Below are 16795 nucleotides of genomic sequence, written 5' to 3'. Positions count from 1 at the left end.
GGGGGCGGGGGGTCAGTGTACTAGAAAGCGGCATGTATGTGTACTACAAGGTATTTTTCAAAACTTGACACCCACCCACCCCTGAAGTACACCATACTACATGGAAAAATCCCAAAACCACCCCATACCCCCTATTTACTACCGGGTATTACCTGGAAAAAAACCAAAACCACCCCATACCCCCCATTTACTACCAGGCACTACCTAGAAAAATCCGGAAAATAAAGAAACTTTTTTTCCGAAAATCAGAAAATCGGGTCAACATTTTTCCAAAATTCGGGAAATTGGGAAAACCCTTTTTCGGAAAATCAGGAAATCGGGAAATTGGGAAAACAGGAAAATATTTCTCAAAAATCCAAAATGCGTGAGAGATCAAACTTTTCAAAAATTACGCGAGACCATGTGGAAATGCATGAGTCTCACACCCAATGCGTGAGAGTTGGCACCAATGTTGAATGTTTGAATTCAAATGTTCGAATGTTTACATTGACCTGATAAACCTTCATTTCAGTGGGATCTAGTAGGATTTCAATTCATTCCAAGAAGTTTGGAAGAATGATCTTGGACAAACTTGGCTTGATCAATTTATAATAGAACAACTTTACATTTCTATTTTAGCAGATAATTTCTGAGCCTTTTTGTTTCCACACTTTTAACATCGATTTTGGACCCAACACCCCAATTATAGTACACAGGTAGTAAAAATAAAATTCGATTTTGGACCCAACACCCCAATTATAGTACACAGGTAGTACATGACAAATTTTTTTCTCAAACACCCACCCACCCCAGGATACATGCCACCTTCTGGTACACTGACCCCCCCTGTATCACATGATAATCGAGCCTCATTCCATTCTCTTTATAAAACATAAAACTTATTAACACAATTATAGAGCAGCTAAATTTGTTAGTTCGTCTTTGCCGACCCAAACAAGCTACTTAGGACGGCTTTGCCGACCTAAAATGACCTCTAGGTCGGCAAAATTTTGCCGGCCTACGGCCAATTTTGGTCGGCACTTACGTGCCGATATGATTTTGTCTGAATTCACAAAGCTGCTTCTCTGACACCGGACATCCGACTTTCTTAAGTCTGGTGTAGAGATTGTCCGGTGGTAAAAAAAATTCTCATTTTACACCGGACTTTCGCGTGTCTGGTGTTCGTTAAGTCCGGTGCGTTGGCAGGGTCCTTTGTCAACTTGGTAAATCCTAGCCTGGGTATCCAGACTCAAATTTTTAGAAAAAAACTCTTACCTTGTGACATACAAAGTTTCTAAAATTTTAGAGTCTGGTGCAACTAAAAAAGTTTGATACAGTTTGTTTGATACTGTATGTGAGTGAACCCTTGTTGACAGACTATCAAAACTTTGGAAAGCCAGGCAGACACACATAATTAACTTACCATTAAACCTCTTTTACAAACTCAATAAACTTTCAAAACTACTTTAAACTACATCAAAACATCAGCCACATTTATAAAGGCTCTTTTCCAGCGGCCATTTTGTTTAGAAATGAACCTGTGTTTTCATTTTCATTTGTTTATATTATTTTGACATGTCAGCTTTTTTCCATAAATTATGCGCGCGCATAGAAAAATATCGAAAACCCCGCAAAAATTCTGCTCAGTGACTGGGCGCCTACTGACCAATTAGAGACACTCACACATGCAGGGACAGATATCCCTGCAGAGGAGTTAGTTGGACCAGACTGTAAACCAGAGACAAGATAATAAATAACTAGTAATTTCTACGGGAAATCAAAAGTAATTTCATTCGGCTTGTGATATTTGAGAGCTTGGATGTTGGGAAGCTGCAAGAATAAAGCCAGACAGTCAGGCACATCCTGGCAAATGAACGGGGTGAGCATTTGCATGGGGTATTCGTCACCCAGTGTAAATGAGATAGGACGTCTCAGGCTAAAAGCGTGAAAATGAATAAAAATGAACTTCAAACTGAAAATGGGAAAAAAGGAAGAAAACTGGGAACTTTATTTTTTCGTTAAAAGTTTCTTCAATCTTCGAAGACAAAATTGACCCATGGAAAAAAAATTTCATCTATGCAGTTCTTCAAAATGCCTGACTGCCAGACAATCTCAATCAAACGGAATCCACGATCGAACCAGTCGAACAACAATCAAAGCAATCGAATATTACCCAGAATTTTGACATTCGATTGAGATTCGATTGTGTTCGACAATCGAATTTCAATCGGTTGATTCCGTTTGATTAAGATCATCTGGTATTATCAGTGAGGGTTAGGGTTGGAGCTCGAGAGTCACCATATAAGGCCGAAGGCCTTCTTAGGGGCATCTGTACCCTGAGACCTAACTTAGGATCCCGTAGGGATCTTTGTAGGGGCACCGGTAGGGTTGGGAGCTTTCTTAATAAAGGTCTCTTAATTACACGCTATAAGTATTTGTGAATGACAGATTTATGCCATGTCTCGTTGGTGCAAGCGGTTAGGCATTGGGTTTGTAATCCAAGGTTGCTTGCATTTGGTGGTTCGAGCCAGGGTCAGAGACCTGTTTCACCGGTACAGGCAAATTTCAGAAAAATACTTAAAAAACAGTTAGTAACACTAGAGAAAGTCAGAAAATCAGGATAGAAGATAGGAAAGTAGAAAATAGGGGGGAAATAAGAGAGGATGCATCCTGGTGGATGATATCGTCTGCCAACCTATTGAATCAGTCCGTCACAGAGTGACATATAAACAAAAGTCAACATCCTTACAAAAGTTGTCTTTTTGATTTCCCAAACATTCTTCTCAAGCGTTCACTTCCACAATAATTTATGTAATTGTAATTTCGGGTTCCACAGTCGGGTTCAACATATACGGGTGTTTTTATTCACGTTACCGAAGTGCCTACTAAAACAATCCGGGGGTAAGTGGCAAAGCAACATAGCAGCTTATTGGTAAAGTAAAGAAATATCTTTTGGCATTGACAATCAAATATAATATATTACATTATATTTCTTTAATTCAAAAATCAAAAATTCATTTTTCAATTGCGAAAAAATAAAAAAATGGATTGATATTGCATACAAAAACTCCCCCATCTTTTACTCTCGTCTAATTTCGGATCTCGGGACGTGCAAAACGCCTGTCCGCCCAATATCCACCCAATCATCTTAAATTCACTTTAATTGTGCTTTGACTTTCGAAAAATGGTATCTAAATACTATGAATTTATAATAATTACAAAAAAACAAAAAGTTCGATACTTCATTAGTGAAATATTCAATAAATTCCTAGTTTCAATTTTCAGTGGGCATTTTTCTAGCGCTTCGTTGACTGCGCAATTTTTGCGTCACACAAACTTTCTTGGCCACTTGTAATAATTATGCATTGCCAAATTTGGTTCTCCATTGTCAAGTCAGGATCGACTGGTGAGTTACCCAACTTCACAGTATGTTTTGCATATTTTCCAACTAAATCCAACCACTACTTTTTCGTTCCTGTATTTTTGCATTATATTCAAGATGGCGAATGGAAAGGCGAAAAGGTCTATTGACAGGAGTATTCCCCATGCAATTTTTATATCGAAATCTGCAATAAAAACGTCTCTTCTTCTCAGTTGCTTCCGTAATTCGCTCCATCGGAAAGTTATTTTAAAATTTCAACCAACGAGATTGCTGTGTGTGAGGAAGGTTGATGACTACTTTTCGGCGCCTTGGATAACGAGTAGCCATTTAACTTTCTTTGTTTCAATCGTTGATTCTAAGGGATGAATTTTTTCTTATCTTTAATTCTTAAATGAAGGGAATTTGATGCGAGCATTATTTTTTCAAAGAATCCTTTCTGATTTGATGAAAGCGCTTTACCTCCATTTGATTGGATACTTCTTTTTAAACAATCGTACGGCAATATTTTGATTGGACAAAGTAAAACAATCGATATTGCCAGGATTGCATAATAAAATATTTGGTGCTTTTACAAGCGTTTGCGATTGAACAAAATAAAACAATCTAAATATTTTCCAGGGGTGAATTTTTAGTTTCTCTTCTATTTCTTCATGTTTGCCAATCTGGGGAGTCTGAATATATATACCAGAGGTAAACTCATGAAACCCGCCAACTTAATCTTGAGTTTGGAAACTCTCCAAGATTGGCAAACAATCATTTATTCCCACAGCTTTTCTCGTTGATCTTTTCTTGGTTTCTTTTGTATTTCTTGCGTCATCGATGACTTGGGCGAAATTTCTTGAAGTGGAAACAGATTTTACCAAGCTAATTGTATGTCCTGCATTTCAAAAGAATTTCCTGATTTCCAAAAAAAAATTTCTGATGGTAAAATCAGATTTATCGATCTTCCAATTTTGAAAAATTAGATTATCAGGGAAAATTTTCAGACTTGGAGCTCTCTTGCAATTTGGTGAGGCTAAGTTGATAACTATGAGAAAAACTTGTCCCCAGTCCAGGCCAGGCCAGGCCAGTGTGGAATTCAGACACAAAAGGCACACCAAATATGTTTCCCAATTTTTTCCCCTGCACTGAAGGTACCAGCAAAAAGCTGTTGCAGCAGGTCACAGGCTGACTTATCAGTCAGGGCTTCCTTGGTCTTTTTTGATATTAGTTCAAATAGAATAAAAACATACCTGATCAATGCTGATTAAGGACGGACAAAGGTTTTTTGAAGATATTTTCAGTTATAATCCAAGGCAGAACAAACCAAGATAGAAAGGGGATATTTTTTAGTGCTCTATAGGATGATCGGTATATTTTTTTGGTGTAATTTTAGAGATAAAAAGCTGAAAGAATTTGCGGAGGATTCTGTTGTGACCTAAATTTGAAAATTGAAATTTGTTCAACTAATTGAAATTTTTTCACACATCCCCATTTTGTTCGACAGCACACCGTGTCAGTAATAATCAACCGGGTCAGGAATGATTTTCCCAGATTTGACTTTTTTTTTTTAAAAGTTTCCTTTTAAAAATTTTGTTGTCCTAAGAAAATTGTTTTATGGCAGTTTCAAGTCTCAAAATCCTGGATCTGTTTATAACCCATGATGCCAACACGCTGTAAATTGAAATTTTAGAATATTTTTTTGATTTCAAATGCCCATACACCCAAACTAAGAAGAATTCCAAGAATTTCCAAAAAAAACAGGGTGGCACGTTTCGCAGAATCACAGAATATATAACCCTTGAAAATGTCTTTAATATCTTTAACTTACAGCTAAAAGATCTTCAAACTCTACAGTAGGTGTCTACAACACTCATAGACACAGGGAATGGCTTTTTGTGGTGGAACTTAAAAATCAGTGTTGACCTACTGTAAGTCGGCTGAACACCGGGCTGGGCTTGACACTGATGTCTGATGTTATAAATCGCAATTTTAACTCTCTCCAAAATCCTGACCTTTATTAATATTAATGGTCCACAGGTTTATACTAAATCCACAAGCACCCACTCTACTAAATCATCGTCAGAGTCCATCGCTTCTCAAAGTAATTCATTACAGGCCATTTTTCAGGCCCTTTTAGCGCCCGGTTATTGCCGCTGCCCCTCCTGAAACAACTAAATTTTAGTTAAAATTAGCCTTTTTGGTAGAAAAACACTACAAAAAGTGTCCTTTTTGACCACCACCTGACGCTGCCTTTCCTTTCTCAAATATTGCCTGCATTAGCAATTTTTTGTTTCTATTCACTAGATTGGTGACAGGCTGAAAAAGAAGCGGATGCGTACAAAGAAGAGAAGTAGTCCTCTTAATAAGAAGGATTATCCAGGTGTCACTTCCTCAAGAAAGGGAGCAGTAGGTTGCAAGAGAAGTATGGTGCGATACATCGGAAGTAATGTACCTATGGCATCTTCACAAGAAGCCTACTATGAGGTAAGTATCACTAGCGTACACAAAATTTGTGTAAGGGGGCAGATTTTTATGACACTGTAACTATTCATAATGAAAAAAGCTAATTACGGTGTCATACAAATCTGCTCTCCTACACAAATTTTGCGCCCCTCTTGGCTGCGCTTCTGAATATCTTTCGTATTGTGTGTTAAAACCTTAACAGAGGTATACCGAATTGAGAGCTGATAATGATATGTAGGGATACCCTTCTTCTTTCAGTTGCTGGACAATTCAAGACGTGCTTTCATTTCATCCGCCACGAACTTTGTATCGGCGAATTTGGACCATGTGCGACAGCATGTTGATCAGGTAAAAATCGACTTTGATATTAAATTAATACACTCTCTCTTCGGTCCGTTTTCATAGTTCTTTTTTGTCCCTCCATACTGGATTTAGCTTTAAATGTGAAGTTCTTCCGTAGGTAAAATATCATGTGGTACCCACTTTAGCAGACATTGGACAATTAGTATGGGATGGTTTCGATGAAGACGAAGAAGTTGTTTATGAAGAAGAAGAAGAATGCGAAGAAGATGAAGAAGAGTATAGCGAAGAAACGAATGATGCAGAAGATGAAGGGGAGAAGAGAGATGAAGCTACTGACAAACAACAACCAAAACCTTCGGTAATTTTCTTCCCTTTTCATAGAAAGTCAATCCAAGGTCTTTTTATCCTAAAAAACATCGCTCTCTTTGAATCCCTCTGAGCAGAATTAAAGGGCTTTTCCAGAAGAAAAAAAATTACCCCCACCGTCGAGGATGTTGATTTTTCTGGATAACCGATATCCTCAACAGGAAGGGGACACGGATTATTTCTGGAAAAGCCCAAACAAGACGAGTTATTTTCTATCCCCTCACTTTTTTTCAGCAGAGTAGCAAACCAGAAGAATCTTCATCGAGTACAGAAAACAAATCGTCGGCAGAAGGCGCCAAAATCAACCAATTGGAGGACGAGCTTGCAAAACTACGTGCACAAATAGCCATGATCGTTTCTGGATGTAAGTGACGTGCTTTTTGTACGCGACTAACTTTACTCTCGAAAAAGGAAAAGCTTGAAACACGAAAAATTTCCTTCATACCCAGGCAAAACGGTTGCCGTTTACTTTACGTCTTCATGGTTAATAACTGATTGTTAATTGGGTAGACAACGTTTTTTTCCCATGATTGTCCACTTTCTTTTTCTCATTGGTGAAACCCATCGTATGTTTGAACCCGTAACCTTGTGTAGCGTTGCCGAATGATCTACTCTACTGGCCCGTTTATCTAAAATGTTTGTCAACTCAACTCGAAACATAATTTATGTTAGACGTAATTAAAACCGGTGTTTCTCCCCTTTTTCAGCGGCACCATTAGCGCCACCAAGCCAGCCAGCGCCAATTGCTGTGGTTCCGCCCATTATTTTGCAAGCACCTCCACCTCCACCACCACCACCTCCGCCACCCGCCCCATCAAACAATATTGCTCCTGTCATCAAAATTAACAAGGTAAAGTAGCTGCATTAAGTGATGATTGTATAACAGGACTTTGATTGCTTTTGAAAAAAGTTCCTATTTTATTTGTCTCCTAGGCGTTCTAAAGCGCTACACGGGCTCTTCAAAATCAAGATTGAAGTCAACAAAAGAAATACTTCAAAATTACATCTGAAACATGTAATGGTATTACATCCTTACATCTTCCTTAATTGTGAAACCAAAAAATAGGTTTTTTCGAAATGAGGAGTTTTCCGCCTTCTTGAGGTACTTTCATTCCGTCTACTTTGACGCGTTTCCTCTATTTTTTTTGTTTCAGACAGCAGTGAAACAAACAAAAAAGGTAGACGAGGAGGAGAGTGCACCCAACCTCTCTGATGTTTTGAGAGGGCTCTCCTCCGTCAAGCTGAAATCTGTACCCAACAGGTGAACTTTTCTCAACGACATTCCTCTTTAAAGTTTCTTTCCTCTAATCATCACTAACAATTCAACTTCTCACAATAGCGCTCCGCTTCTCACACGCCATAATTATTTCAGCTAGAAATGTGTATGATAATAATCCCACAATTCATTTCGAAATTATTAGGAAACCGTGAAACTTATTACCTTTCTTTTGATATTGTAATTAATTAACGTGCAAGAGCAATTAACACAAATGAGGATATGATCGCAAGTTAAACAAGCGAATAAATTTAGGCAGATTTGTTACTATTTTTAGATTCGGTGCGTTGTGCTATTCAGAAGCCACGTCTTTCAAATGTTTTCTTTCTCCATCTTAGATCACCAGGAGGCACACCAATGAAAGCCACTAAATCTTCAAAAGCTGAATCCAATGATCCGGCCGATATCATCGCTCGCGCTTTGAAAGAAAAATTTCGAAACACCAAAACGTCTTACGACTCACCCGGTAAGTGGGAAACTTTTAACAGATCATTCACTTAAAATTTGTCACGTGTCCTAATGGACTGCACATGACCATTAGTTAATATCTACCATTGAAAAATCGAGTAAACAAACTCAACCAGGCGATAAATTGCTCCTCAGTCGGAGGCGACCCGAAGGCTTCTCTTTCGATAGCTATCTACCTGAAGGTAGGGGAGGGCGCCACTCTTCTCCCTGGATTGCTCCACTTACTCTAAATCTTTCTCTTGATTGCTGAGCATCAAGCTGAGAGGCATCAAGTACGATTTGTGTACTTCGTACGAAGTCTTTGGTATGACCGGTGCATGGGAACCTACGGCCTTGCGCACCGTAGCCGGACGTTCTATTATTGTACTACGATTGCTAAAATTTGAATTATAGAATTATAGTTAATGTTCTTCGATTTAATTCAATGGACCTAAATTGAGCCAACCAAATTGTGTTCGACTTATTTTGAGATTGATATCCATTACGAAACATATTTCGCTAACACTTTTGTTGTTTTTTAAATGTTTTCTATTTTCAAGTGGCTATAACGTAAAAGGAATTTTTTCGAAACTTGCCATCTTGGGACTTTTGTTTCCAAATTTGTCATTTTCACATTTTGCGGATACCACGTACGTTTTATTTTACAAGAGGTAAAGATGGAATGCTTGCTTTCATAGATGAATATGAATTAATTCTTGGTTTGGCCTGTTATTCCTTCACTCACCATTGAAAAGATATTATTGAGTACTTACGTAATTTACGCCAAAAAATTGACCTGAGGATGAGTAATATGATTGAAGAACAATGAAAAGCAAGAAAAATAGAAACTTTTTATCCGTTGGTGTTAGCAATGTGTTAGAAACTTAGACCCGGGAGAAACTGGAAAATGCTGGCTTATAGACAAATCTCAGGAAAATCCGGGAAAAGTCAGGAAATTTTTTCTCCTTTTTTGTCTTTAATTCAGTTTAATCTTCCAGACTTCTTGTAACAGAATAGCTTGTATTTTAGGGTCTAAATTGCCTTAATTTTTTTGCACTAAAAAGCGTATTATATTATTTACATTTCTTTATAATGCTAATCAAATTGATGTTAAAATATTTCTTCATCATTTCATAATAATTCTCTTTTTCAATTGGGGGAAAGCTAAAAGCCAGGGAAACTTAAGGAAAAATATTTCTTCATTTTCGTCACTTTAAGAGTTCACAAGTCTTCCTTAGTCCTTCTGTGTCCTTGGGGTGGGGGTCACCATAAGGGCTGATTTTTCGCCAAAATTGACTCAAATTGTTCAAAATTTTCTTTGCACTGTATAAGTCCGATTTCAAAGGCCTCATTTTGAGCCGCTAGCACGGTCGCTTTTAAATCGAGTGCCCCCCCCTCCGCGTTTTGTGTAATGTCTTCTACTGCGAATTTCGCAAAAAAGAATGATACCCTCTTCTTTAGTCTAGCAAGCTAGACGACTAATTTATACATAGTAGAAATAAAGCAAAAAGTAATGAATGGAACAATTTTAGTCGTCTAGAAACCTTTGTGCACTTACTCCAAACAAAAGAAAAGTGTCAATATTGCAATTATAATTTTTTCCTGCTCAAAATAATTATTGAGAAAAAAGAATATGTGTGGATTTGTGTATTGAAAGTTTTTCATTTGAGTTGATTTCGTTTTGAGAGTTTGTTGTTGCTTGATAAATTGTTTTCTCGCTACGCAAGTTTCTGCGTAGCTAGCCCCTGTATCTATAAGGCTGGAACACCGGATTCTTCCAGTCGTTTATACAAACTAAATCCCGTATTATTAGTATTAGTATTATTAGTATTACACGCATTATAAACGACTCCAGTCTACCTCTTCTTCAGTTTTTCCGATAATTTTATTGAAGGAATTTTCTTTTTGAGTCTCGTATCGACTAACTTCCTCCCAATGTTATGTAACCGTCTTTTAGATCATAGCCGTTAAAAATATTAATCGTTTCCTTTTTTCTAAACTAGAAACTGATTCAAGTCCATCTGGTTTTTCACCTTCTCCTCGAAAGAACAAACGATCCCCAAAGGTACGTGTCTAATTTCTTTTTGTATGTTACGTAAATTCTCCATAGTCTATACTCTCAAAAATTTGTTCATACAGATACGGTACCCAAGATGGACAAAGCCTCTGTTCTCAACGAGCTTATGTATTCGAGATAAATCGAGGGGGACGGTATAAAGCAAAGCTGACATGGGGCCGAAACCGCCGTCCACTTTGCTCGATGACGGTAAAATCACCAAGATACCGTCGTCTATTTAGGTGAGCAAAGGCTATATAGAGCCGTACATCAACTATCGACTTTGTTTTGTATCGATTTCACTTACCGTCACCCTCGATATCCTCCGATACATAAACTCGGTATTGAATTCTTATCACAGGTTATTTCTTCAATGGCACGCCCTGTTCCTCGACCCAGGCCCAAACCGCGTCCGAAAACACAAAAGAAAGTTTCCAGTAGAGACAATAATGATACAGAGAAGACGAAATTATTCAAGTGACGCGAAAAAAGGTATCTTACTAATGGAGCATGCTGAAAGAGAAACTTTTTATACAAGGAATTATTTACGCGTTATTCAGGAAAGGAGAAGCTTCTATGAGACATTGAATGATATTTTGGAGTATTTCTCCTTTTACCTGCTCTTCAGTTTCATTTTAGATCACACGTCTCTAATTTCGCAATCACAATCTAGAAAGATGTACATTATCAAGGGGAGGACATATTCTATGAATTTCGTAATCACTACTAGATATATCCTTTCTCTTTCACTCCCGCAGATTTTCAGGAAAAGTTTACTACTAACACTGACTTTTCAAATAATCTTTTAAAAGTTTTAACTTTATATTTTAAGTAGAATTAAAAGAGAAATTATATTGTATAAGTCACTCTGACTAATCCGCGATTCAACCTCATAAAGTTCATTTACGTTGACGCCTTCTCTGTTAACCGTTTCGAAATTTTCCGGTAAACGATTAAGAATGGACCAGACGGACAAACCGTATGTTTAGCTGAGGAAAAGGATACTATGCGGATTGCTGTAGGAATATTTTTTCGTATAAAAAGGTTTCCTGTATAAAGTAAATTTTATTACATGATAATAGAAATACGTAATGTATTTATGATATATAATTTTTGTGTAATCATTCCGAATCTCTGGCTGAAAATGAAATGGTAATCTTGACCTACTCTCAAGTGCATTGCAAACTCCTCCTCTGATTTATTGATTTTTTTACACCCCTTTATTGATTTTCGAAGATATTTTTAACTGTCATAAGAAATCTCCTTTATTTTTCTAAAACTTGATTTTTGTATTTTACACTCCCCGTTTGTTGCCACCTGGGAGAATATCATGCTGAGAGTAAAACCCTCCTTCAAGTCGATATTGTCGATATGCTTTTGAAAATACAAATTACGTAAATTAGGTTTAGTTCTGACAGAAAATATTTTGAACAGTTGCTAGGTTGCATTTTCTTTGCTCATTTTGAACATCTAGGTTTCACCTTAATTTTGAAAAGACAACAATTTGACCGGAGTTTGGACCTGAAAACTCTTCCAATACCCTTGATATAGGCGTGGGTCCAAATAATTTAATTTAGAGGACGCATTTTACTGTCTTACCGGGACTCACAAAGAGAATTTATTCTGAAGCATTTCATCAAACTTTTGAATTATTTAAAGTCCTAGTAATTTTCCTCGCTGTGCTTTGTAATAGTTTTATTTTCTCATTTTTTGTTCTATTGTTCTTATTGTAATATATTTTGAAGGTAAATGAATAATTAATGTGAAATCACTATCACCATAAATATACAGTGCGACGATTTCTTTGGCATCAGTCGACGTTGGAAATCATAAGAAGCAGAACTCATCAAAATGAGAGGTCGCTCGCACACTTTCTCACATCAAATGCTTCTTCCTGAAGAAGACAACGGATCCATCATCTTAGAAGATGTTTGTAGACCAAGATCCAGAACCATTGTTCTCACCTTCACTGACGAACGATCACCAAAGAGTGACGTCATCAAACCAACCAACCGTCAATGCAGACCGCGCAACAAGACCATCGATATCTGCCGTAGTTTCAGTTTAAACAACATCGCTTCTACCTTTATCGAGGGTTTGAAAAACTGTACTAAAGATGTCAATAAGCCAGACTATAAATTACTGACCACTCTGAATGCTGCGGAAGTGAAATTACACTTTCCTCCATCTTACTCCGATAAAGAGCAATTAGACTTTCTGAAGAGCAAAAATACTCGACGACTTGCTGTCCAGTATAGCTCAAGTCGCAAAGAAACTCGAAAAACGCTCAAACAATGTATGCGTTTTTTACACCTGCAGAGTATGTTCCCTTGGTTGTATTAGTTTATTTTTAATTTTTTTTTTAGATTATTTGTAGATATGTAATATAGTTAAGCTTGTCGAAAAATAAAATTAAAAATGAATTTCTCAAATTACAAGTTTACATTTCTTTAAACATGTTGGTTCTGAGAATTTAAGTTTGTAAAAAAGATGTTCTCACTCAATCAAAGTGGTTACGGGAAATGATAAAATGTTAAAAGACACAAAGAACAAAATTTGTAACAAAAGTTGCAAAACTAGAGGTGAAATTTCTTGTCCACAGTAGTGTTGTGTCATGATTACTAACTTCAGCACCACTTTCCTTTTTTACACCTTAGATATAGCACTCCAGAAAGAGAAAAAATACCCAAAACCTTTCGTGTGTCTCTCCAGTTTAGCCCAATTTTGGTCGACCCACCACGTAGTCTGAATCGCAGACCTCTACAAAACCGCACGGATTCGTTAGTGGATGCGAGCAGCTTACCCACCACGCTACTGCTTGTCATACTCCTTAATAATGTAGACTAGCAAGCGTCTGTCTTTCCTTGGACACAGCAACGCGGGAATAGTGCTTATAATAAAGAGTTCTTATAAAAAATTGAAATTGCCGCGGGAGAGTGGATTGGAAAGACGTTGTATTCAGTGAACATATATAGAAATAGATCCCATTGCAAGTTTGATCTGCAGCGAAATACAACAACGTGGTTTACTAGTCTATCCTTAATGGGGTTATAATCGTCAAAACCTTTTGAAAATTCGTTCGGTAAAATGTGCGCGCGGTCTACTAAAATCTCTATATTGCTTGATCATTTTGAAAATTCATTGTTTTCTGCATGACTACATGACACCTTTAGTTATAATAGCCAGTTAAAAATTTCGCCATTTTGGGCCCAATGACGTCATTAAAGTAGGAAAATGCAATTGAATCTAAAGGTTTCTTTGTTTTCAAGTGATATATTTTTTTGAAATTTAGCGGAAAGTGCCAAGAAATAAACTATACAGACAACTAAAAATTGACGTCAATTCTATAAACAAGTCATTTTGACATACTTTACAGAAATCCTAATATCTTCTAAATTACCGGGTGCACCAAAAAAAAGTATACAGGTTTGTCGAGATATTGTGAGCTTCAGGATTTAGATTTTTTGTTCATTCTTTTTTTATCGTATAGAAGATGCTCTAACTTGAATTTTGAGCTATCATACATTAGGTTTGAAAAAGTAGTTTGAGGTAAAAAAAACTGACTTTTTTTAATGTCTGTCGAATATCTCGACAAACTTGTATACTTTTTTTGGTGCACCCGGTAGATTAGCTATATTGATGAAATTTTCAGGAAATGTTTCAAATAAGATTTCCATTACATCTGCAAAGTTTGAATGGCATAGCACAAGTAGCAAAGGCTACGTCAAAATTTCAATTTTAGGCCCGTTTTTTGGCACACCCGTACTTTCAATCCGCCGGAATTTGTATAAAAAACATACATGCTGCACAACTTTGGTAGGATTTATCGGCTTCAAATCCTACTAAGGAGATTCGCTTCTAGCCTTTCGGGCCTACACTTCATTGGTCAAAACAGTCAAAAAAATGGTAAAAACATCCACAGTAGATATCTAAACAATATTTTATCCCTCCAAATCTTTGACACTTTTTTTGCGCAATGTCCGTTTTTGGCAAACTTGAAAAATTTCTTTTTGGCGTTTTAGAATGATTTTGGACCAATTGATTTTGAAATGATTTTAAGCCATATTTTGATATAGTTTTTGATTGTTTTGACGATCAAACTGACCAATGAACAAACAAACAAATCTTTGGGGTCAAGTTTGTCTGTTCTGTCTGATAGGATATTGTCGTGACTCTTTATTATATGTTGGTTTTGCATTATTTCAAGGGATTACGTTGAAAAGGGAATGTTTTACTCTTTGCAATGAAAAAGTTAGTCCTGCGCCTGAAATAAGTAATCTACGTTTTCCATTGGAGAATCTTGCCCAATATCAGTCCTAATTGCCCGTATATTTTATCCACAAAGTGTTCTATTTTATTAACATTGGAAAAAAAGACTGTGAAAAAAGCAGGTGTTTCCTTTCCAAGTAGATAAATGCATCTGAAAAAGGCATGGCAGTATTATATTAGTTTTATTTGTACCCGAAAAAATTTCTTATTTTGGGCACTATAGGAGTGGGCTATACAGGGTCATTTTCATTTTTTTCGTCAAATCATGTCAAGAAGGAAAGAATGTTTTCTCGCCTTTATAGTCAAGCCTTCCTCTTCCTGCGTAAAGCCTTTGGGCTACGCCCAAAATGTCCAAAATTATATTTCTCGAATAATTGTTTTGATATACTTTATTTCTGTCCCTGAGAAGTGAATGTGCCAAATTTGAGCGGCATTCAATCAATGTGTGACTCATAATTTGGGTAGCTGGGTAGATGGGAAAAGATTGATTTGAGGGCACAAACCTTAGTCTACAAAAAGGTTTCCCACATTATTTTTCTTCATTTTTGTTCAAAAATTCTATTTTGATCCTGTCTACACTTATAATTTAGACCTCAAAAAAATTTAGTTTGACATTTTTTGAAAAATCACCCTGTATAGCCCACTTCTAGCACTAAGTCCCTTATGTTGTTTACTTCAGTTTTGTAGTTTTTATGCTAGTGAAAAAGAATTACGCCTGCTATGTTTCTATTTGCAATTTTGTCTTTCCGATTTACTATCAAGATGTCAAGGTTTAAGTCTTAAAACGTATAACTTTTCCCCCTTGTATTGCGAAAATTAGTTCCCTTAAAGGGCTCTGGACATACCCAATTTTTCGATTTTACACCAACTTAAATGGCAATTTCTGCATTTTAAAAGGATTAATGTATAACCGCTTTATATGTCCTGTTAAACCTACCTTTTTAGAATTTAAAAATCGAAAAATTGAAATGAACAATTAAATGAAGAAGAAAGCGAACAGTTTTTCGAAGAAGAGTATTTCACCTTTCAAAGCCCTAATCTCGGTAAAAATCAAACATTTTGGAATTTTTTTTGGTTCAGGTGATGTATCTATTCAGTATCTAAAAATATAATTTCGGAAAATTTTTGTGAAAGTATCTTTCCTTTAAAATCTCCAAAAAACCTCATTTTTGGCAATTTTCTCCACTAAATTTCCATACGAAAACAGCAAACAACAGATGTAGCCAAATAGAACATTTTTCCGAAAAAATCTAAATAAAGAAATTATTTGTCATTAACTTAAAAAAAGTTTGAAACAATAGAATAATTTCCCCCAGGAAATAAGGCTTTTTTTGTGAAAAGTATATTAATAGCGTCTTTATGACGTTTTATTAAGGTCCATGCCACACTTATTCCTTAATTACTCATTAAATTACTCATTTTTTCAAAAGCAGTTTGTTCTTGTCAAAGAAGCGAAAACATAAGGTTTTATCTTTAAAAAATCTGAAATTGATTTTTCACTATGACCAGAGCCCTTAAGGTAAGCAACTTACAGTAAGCGCATTATTTCAATCAAACCTCGTCCCCATGTATCCAAGGCTTTATCTACGTTACTGATTGACGCCAGAGAATATCCTGGTGCTGGCTGATCTAGCGCCATCATTGCATCAAAATGCTGATAATGCACAGGGAACGAGGTTGATTTCAATCAAGATCTTTTCCGAGTCTCGATCGTCATTCATTTATCCAAAACCCAAATATCCTTAAAAACATATTTTACGTGCCTTTAGCATTCAGGTATTATTTCATTATTTTTACGTAATAAAATTGAGACGGTATTCCTCTAAAAAAACACTTTTCCTGTTATTCTGCTTTTCTTGCGGTACTTTTCGAAAACAAGATGGACCAATTCTTAAACTAAATTTTTCCTTATCGTATTTTTAGACACTCATTTGATCATTATCTTTCTTGTTTTTCTCCAGTTTTTATTTGATATTCAAAAAATAATTACTGCTAAAACAAAACCTTTCATCACCTTATCACCCTCTAGTGAGAGCTACAATGTTCTTCGTGTGTACAGACTTGTTAAAAGCAAACTAACTTTTTTAAATGATCAATTAGGTCTATAAGATCACAAAAATGAGTGGTGAGAAAAATTTTGACCATTTTGCTGGTCCCCATTTTACGTCATCACTTTTGCTGGGGCTTGATAATGAAAGTGAAAATTAGAAGCTCCAAAAAATATCACCACATATACCTGAACAAAAAACAAAATAAGACTGTTTTCGCAAAA

At 36.3% G+C, this 16795-nt stretch overlaps 1 protein-coding gene across 2 annotated transcripts in view; it reads left to right on the top strand.

Moving 5' to 3' along the window:
* LOC136814086 (mitochondrial fission regulator 2-like) overlaps positions 1-11364 on the top strand; it is a 30202-nt gene extending 18838 nt beyond the window's left edge. The window contains exons 2-10 of one of the 2 annotated variants that reach the window (XM_067070591.1): positions 5648-5827; positions 6065-6154; positions 6267-6467; positions 6710-6839; positions 7183-7325; positions 7630-7736; positions 8090-8217; positions 10202-10263; positions 10616-11364. In XM_067070591.1, the coding sequence (XP_066926692.1) occupies positions 5648-5827; positions 6065-6154; positions 6267-6467; positions 6710-6839; positions 7183-7325; positions 7630-7736; positions 8090-8217; positions 10202-10263; positions 10616-10735 (1161 nt within the window). In that variant the 3' untranslated portion in view covers positions 10736-11364. The remainder of the gene's footprint in view (positions 1-5647; positions 5828-6064; positions 6155-6266; positions 6468-6709; positions 6840-7182; positions 7326-7629; positions 7737-8089; positions 8218-10201; positions 10264-10615) is intronic. The other variant, XM_067070599.1, reaches the window with a different exon arrangement.
* The last annotated feature ends 5431 nt before the right edge of the window (positions 11365-16795 follow it).

This window comes from Clytia hemisphaerica, unplaced genomic scaffold (genome assembly GCF_902728285.1).
Source record: "Clytia hemisphaerica strain Z4C2 unplaced genomic scaffold, Clytia hemisphaerica genome assembly, whole genome shotgun sequence".
Taxonomy (NCBI): domain Eukaryota; kingdom Metazoa; phylum Cnidaria; class Hydrozoa; order Leptothecata; family Clytiidae; genus Clytia; species Clytia hemisphaerica.
Note: the sequence above shows the minus strand (reverse complement) of the source record. Positions and strands in the feature narration are given on the sequence as shown.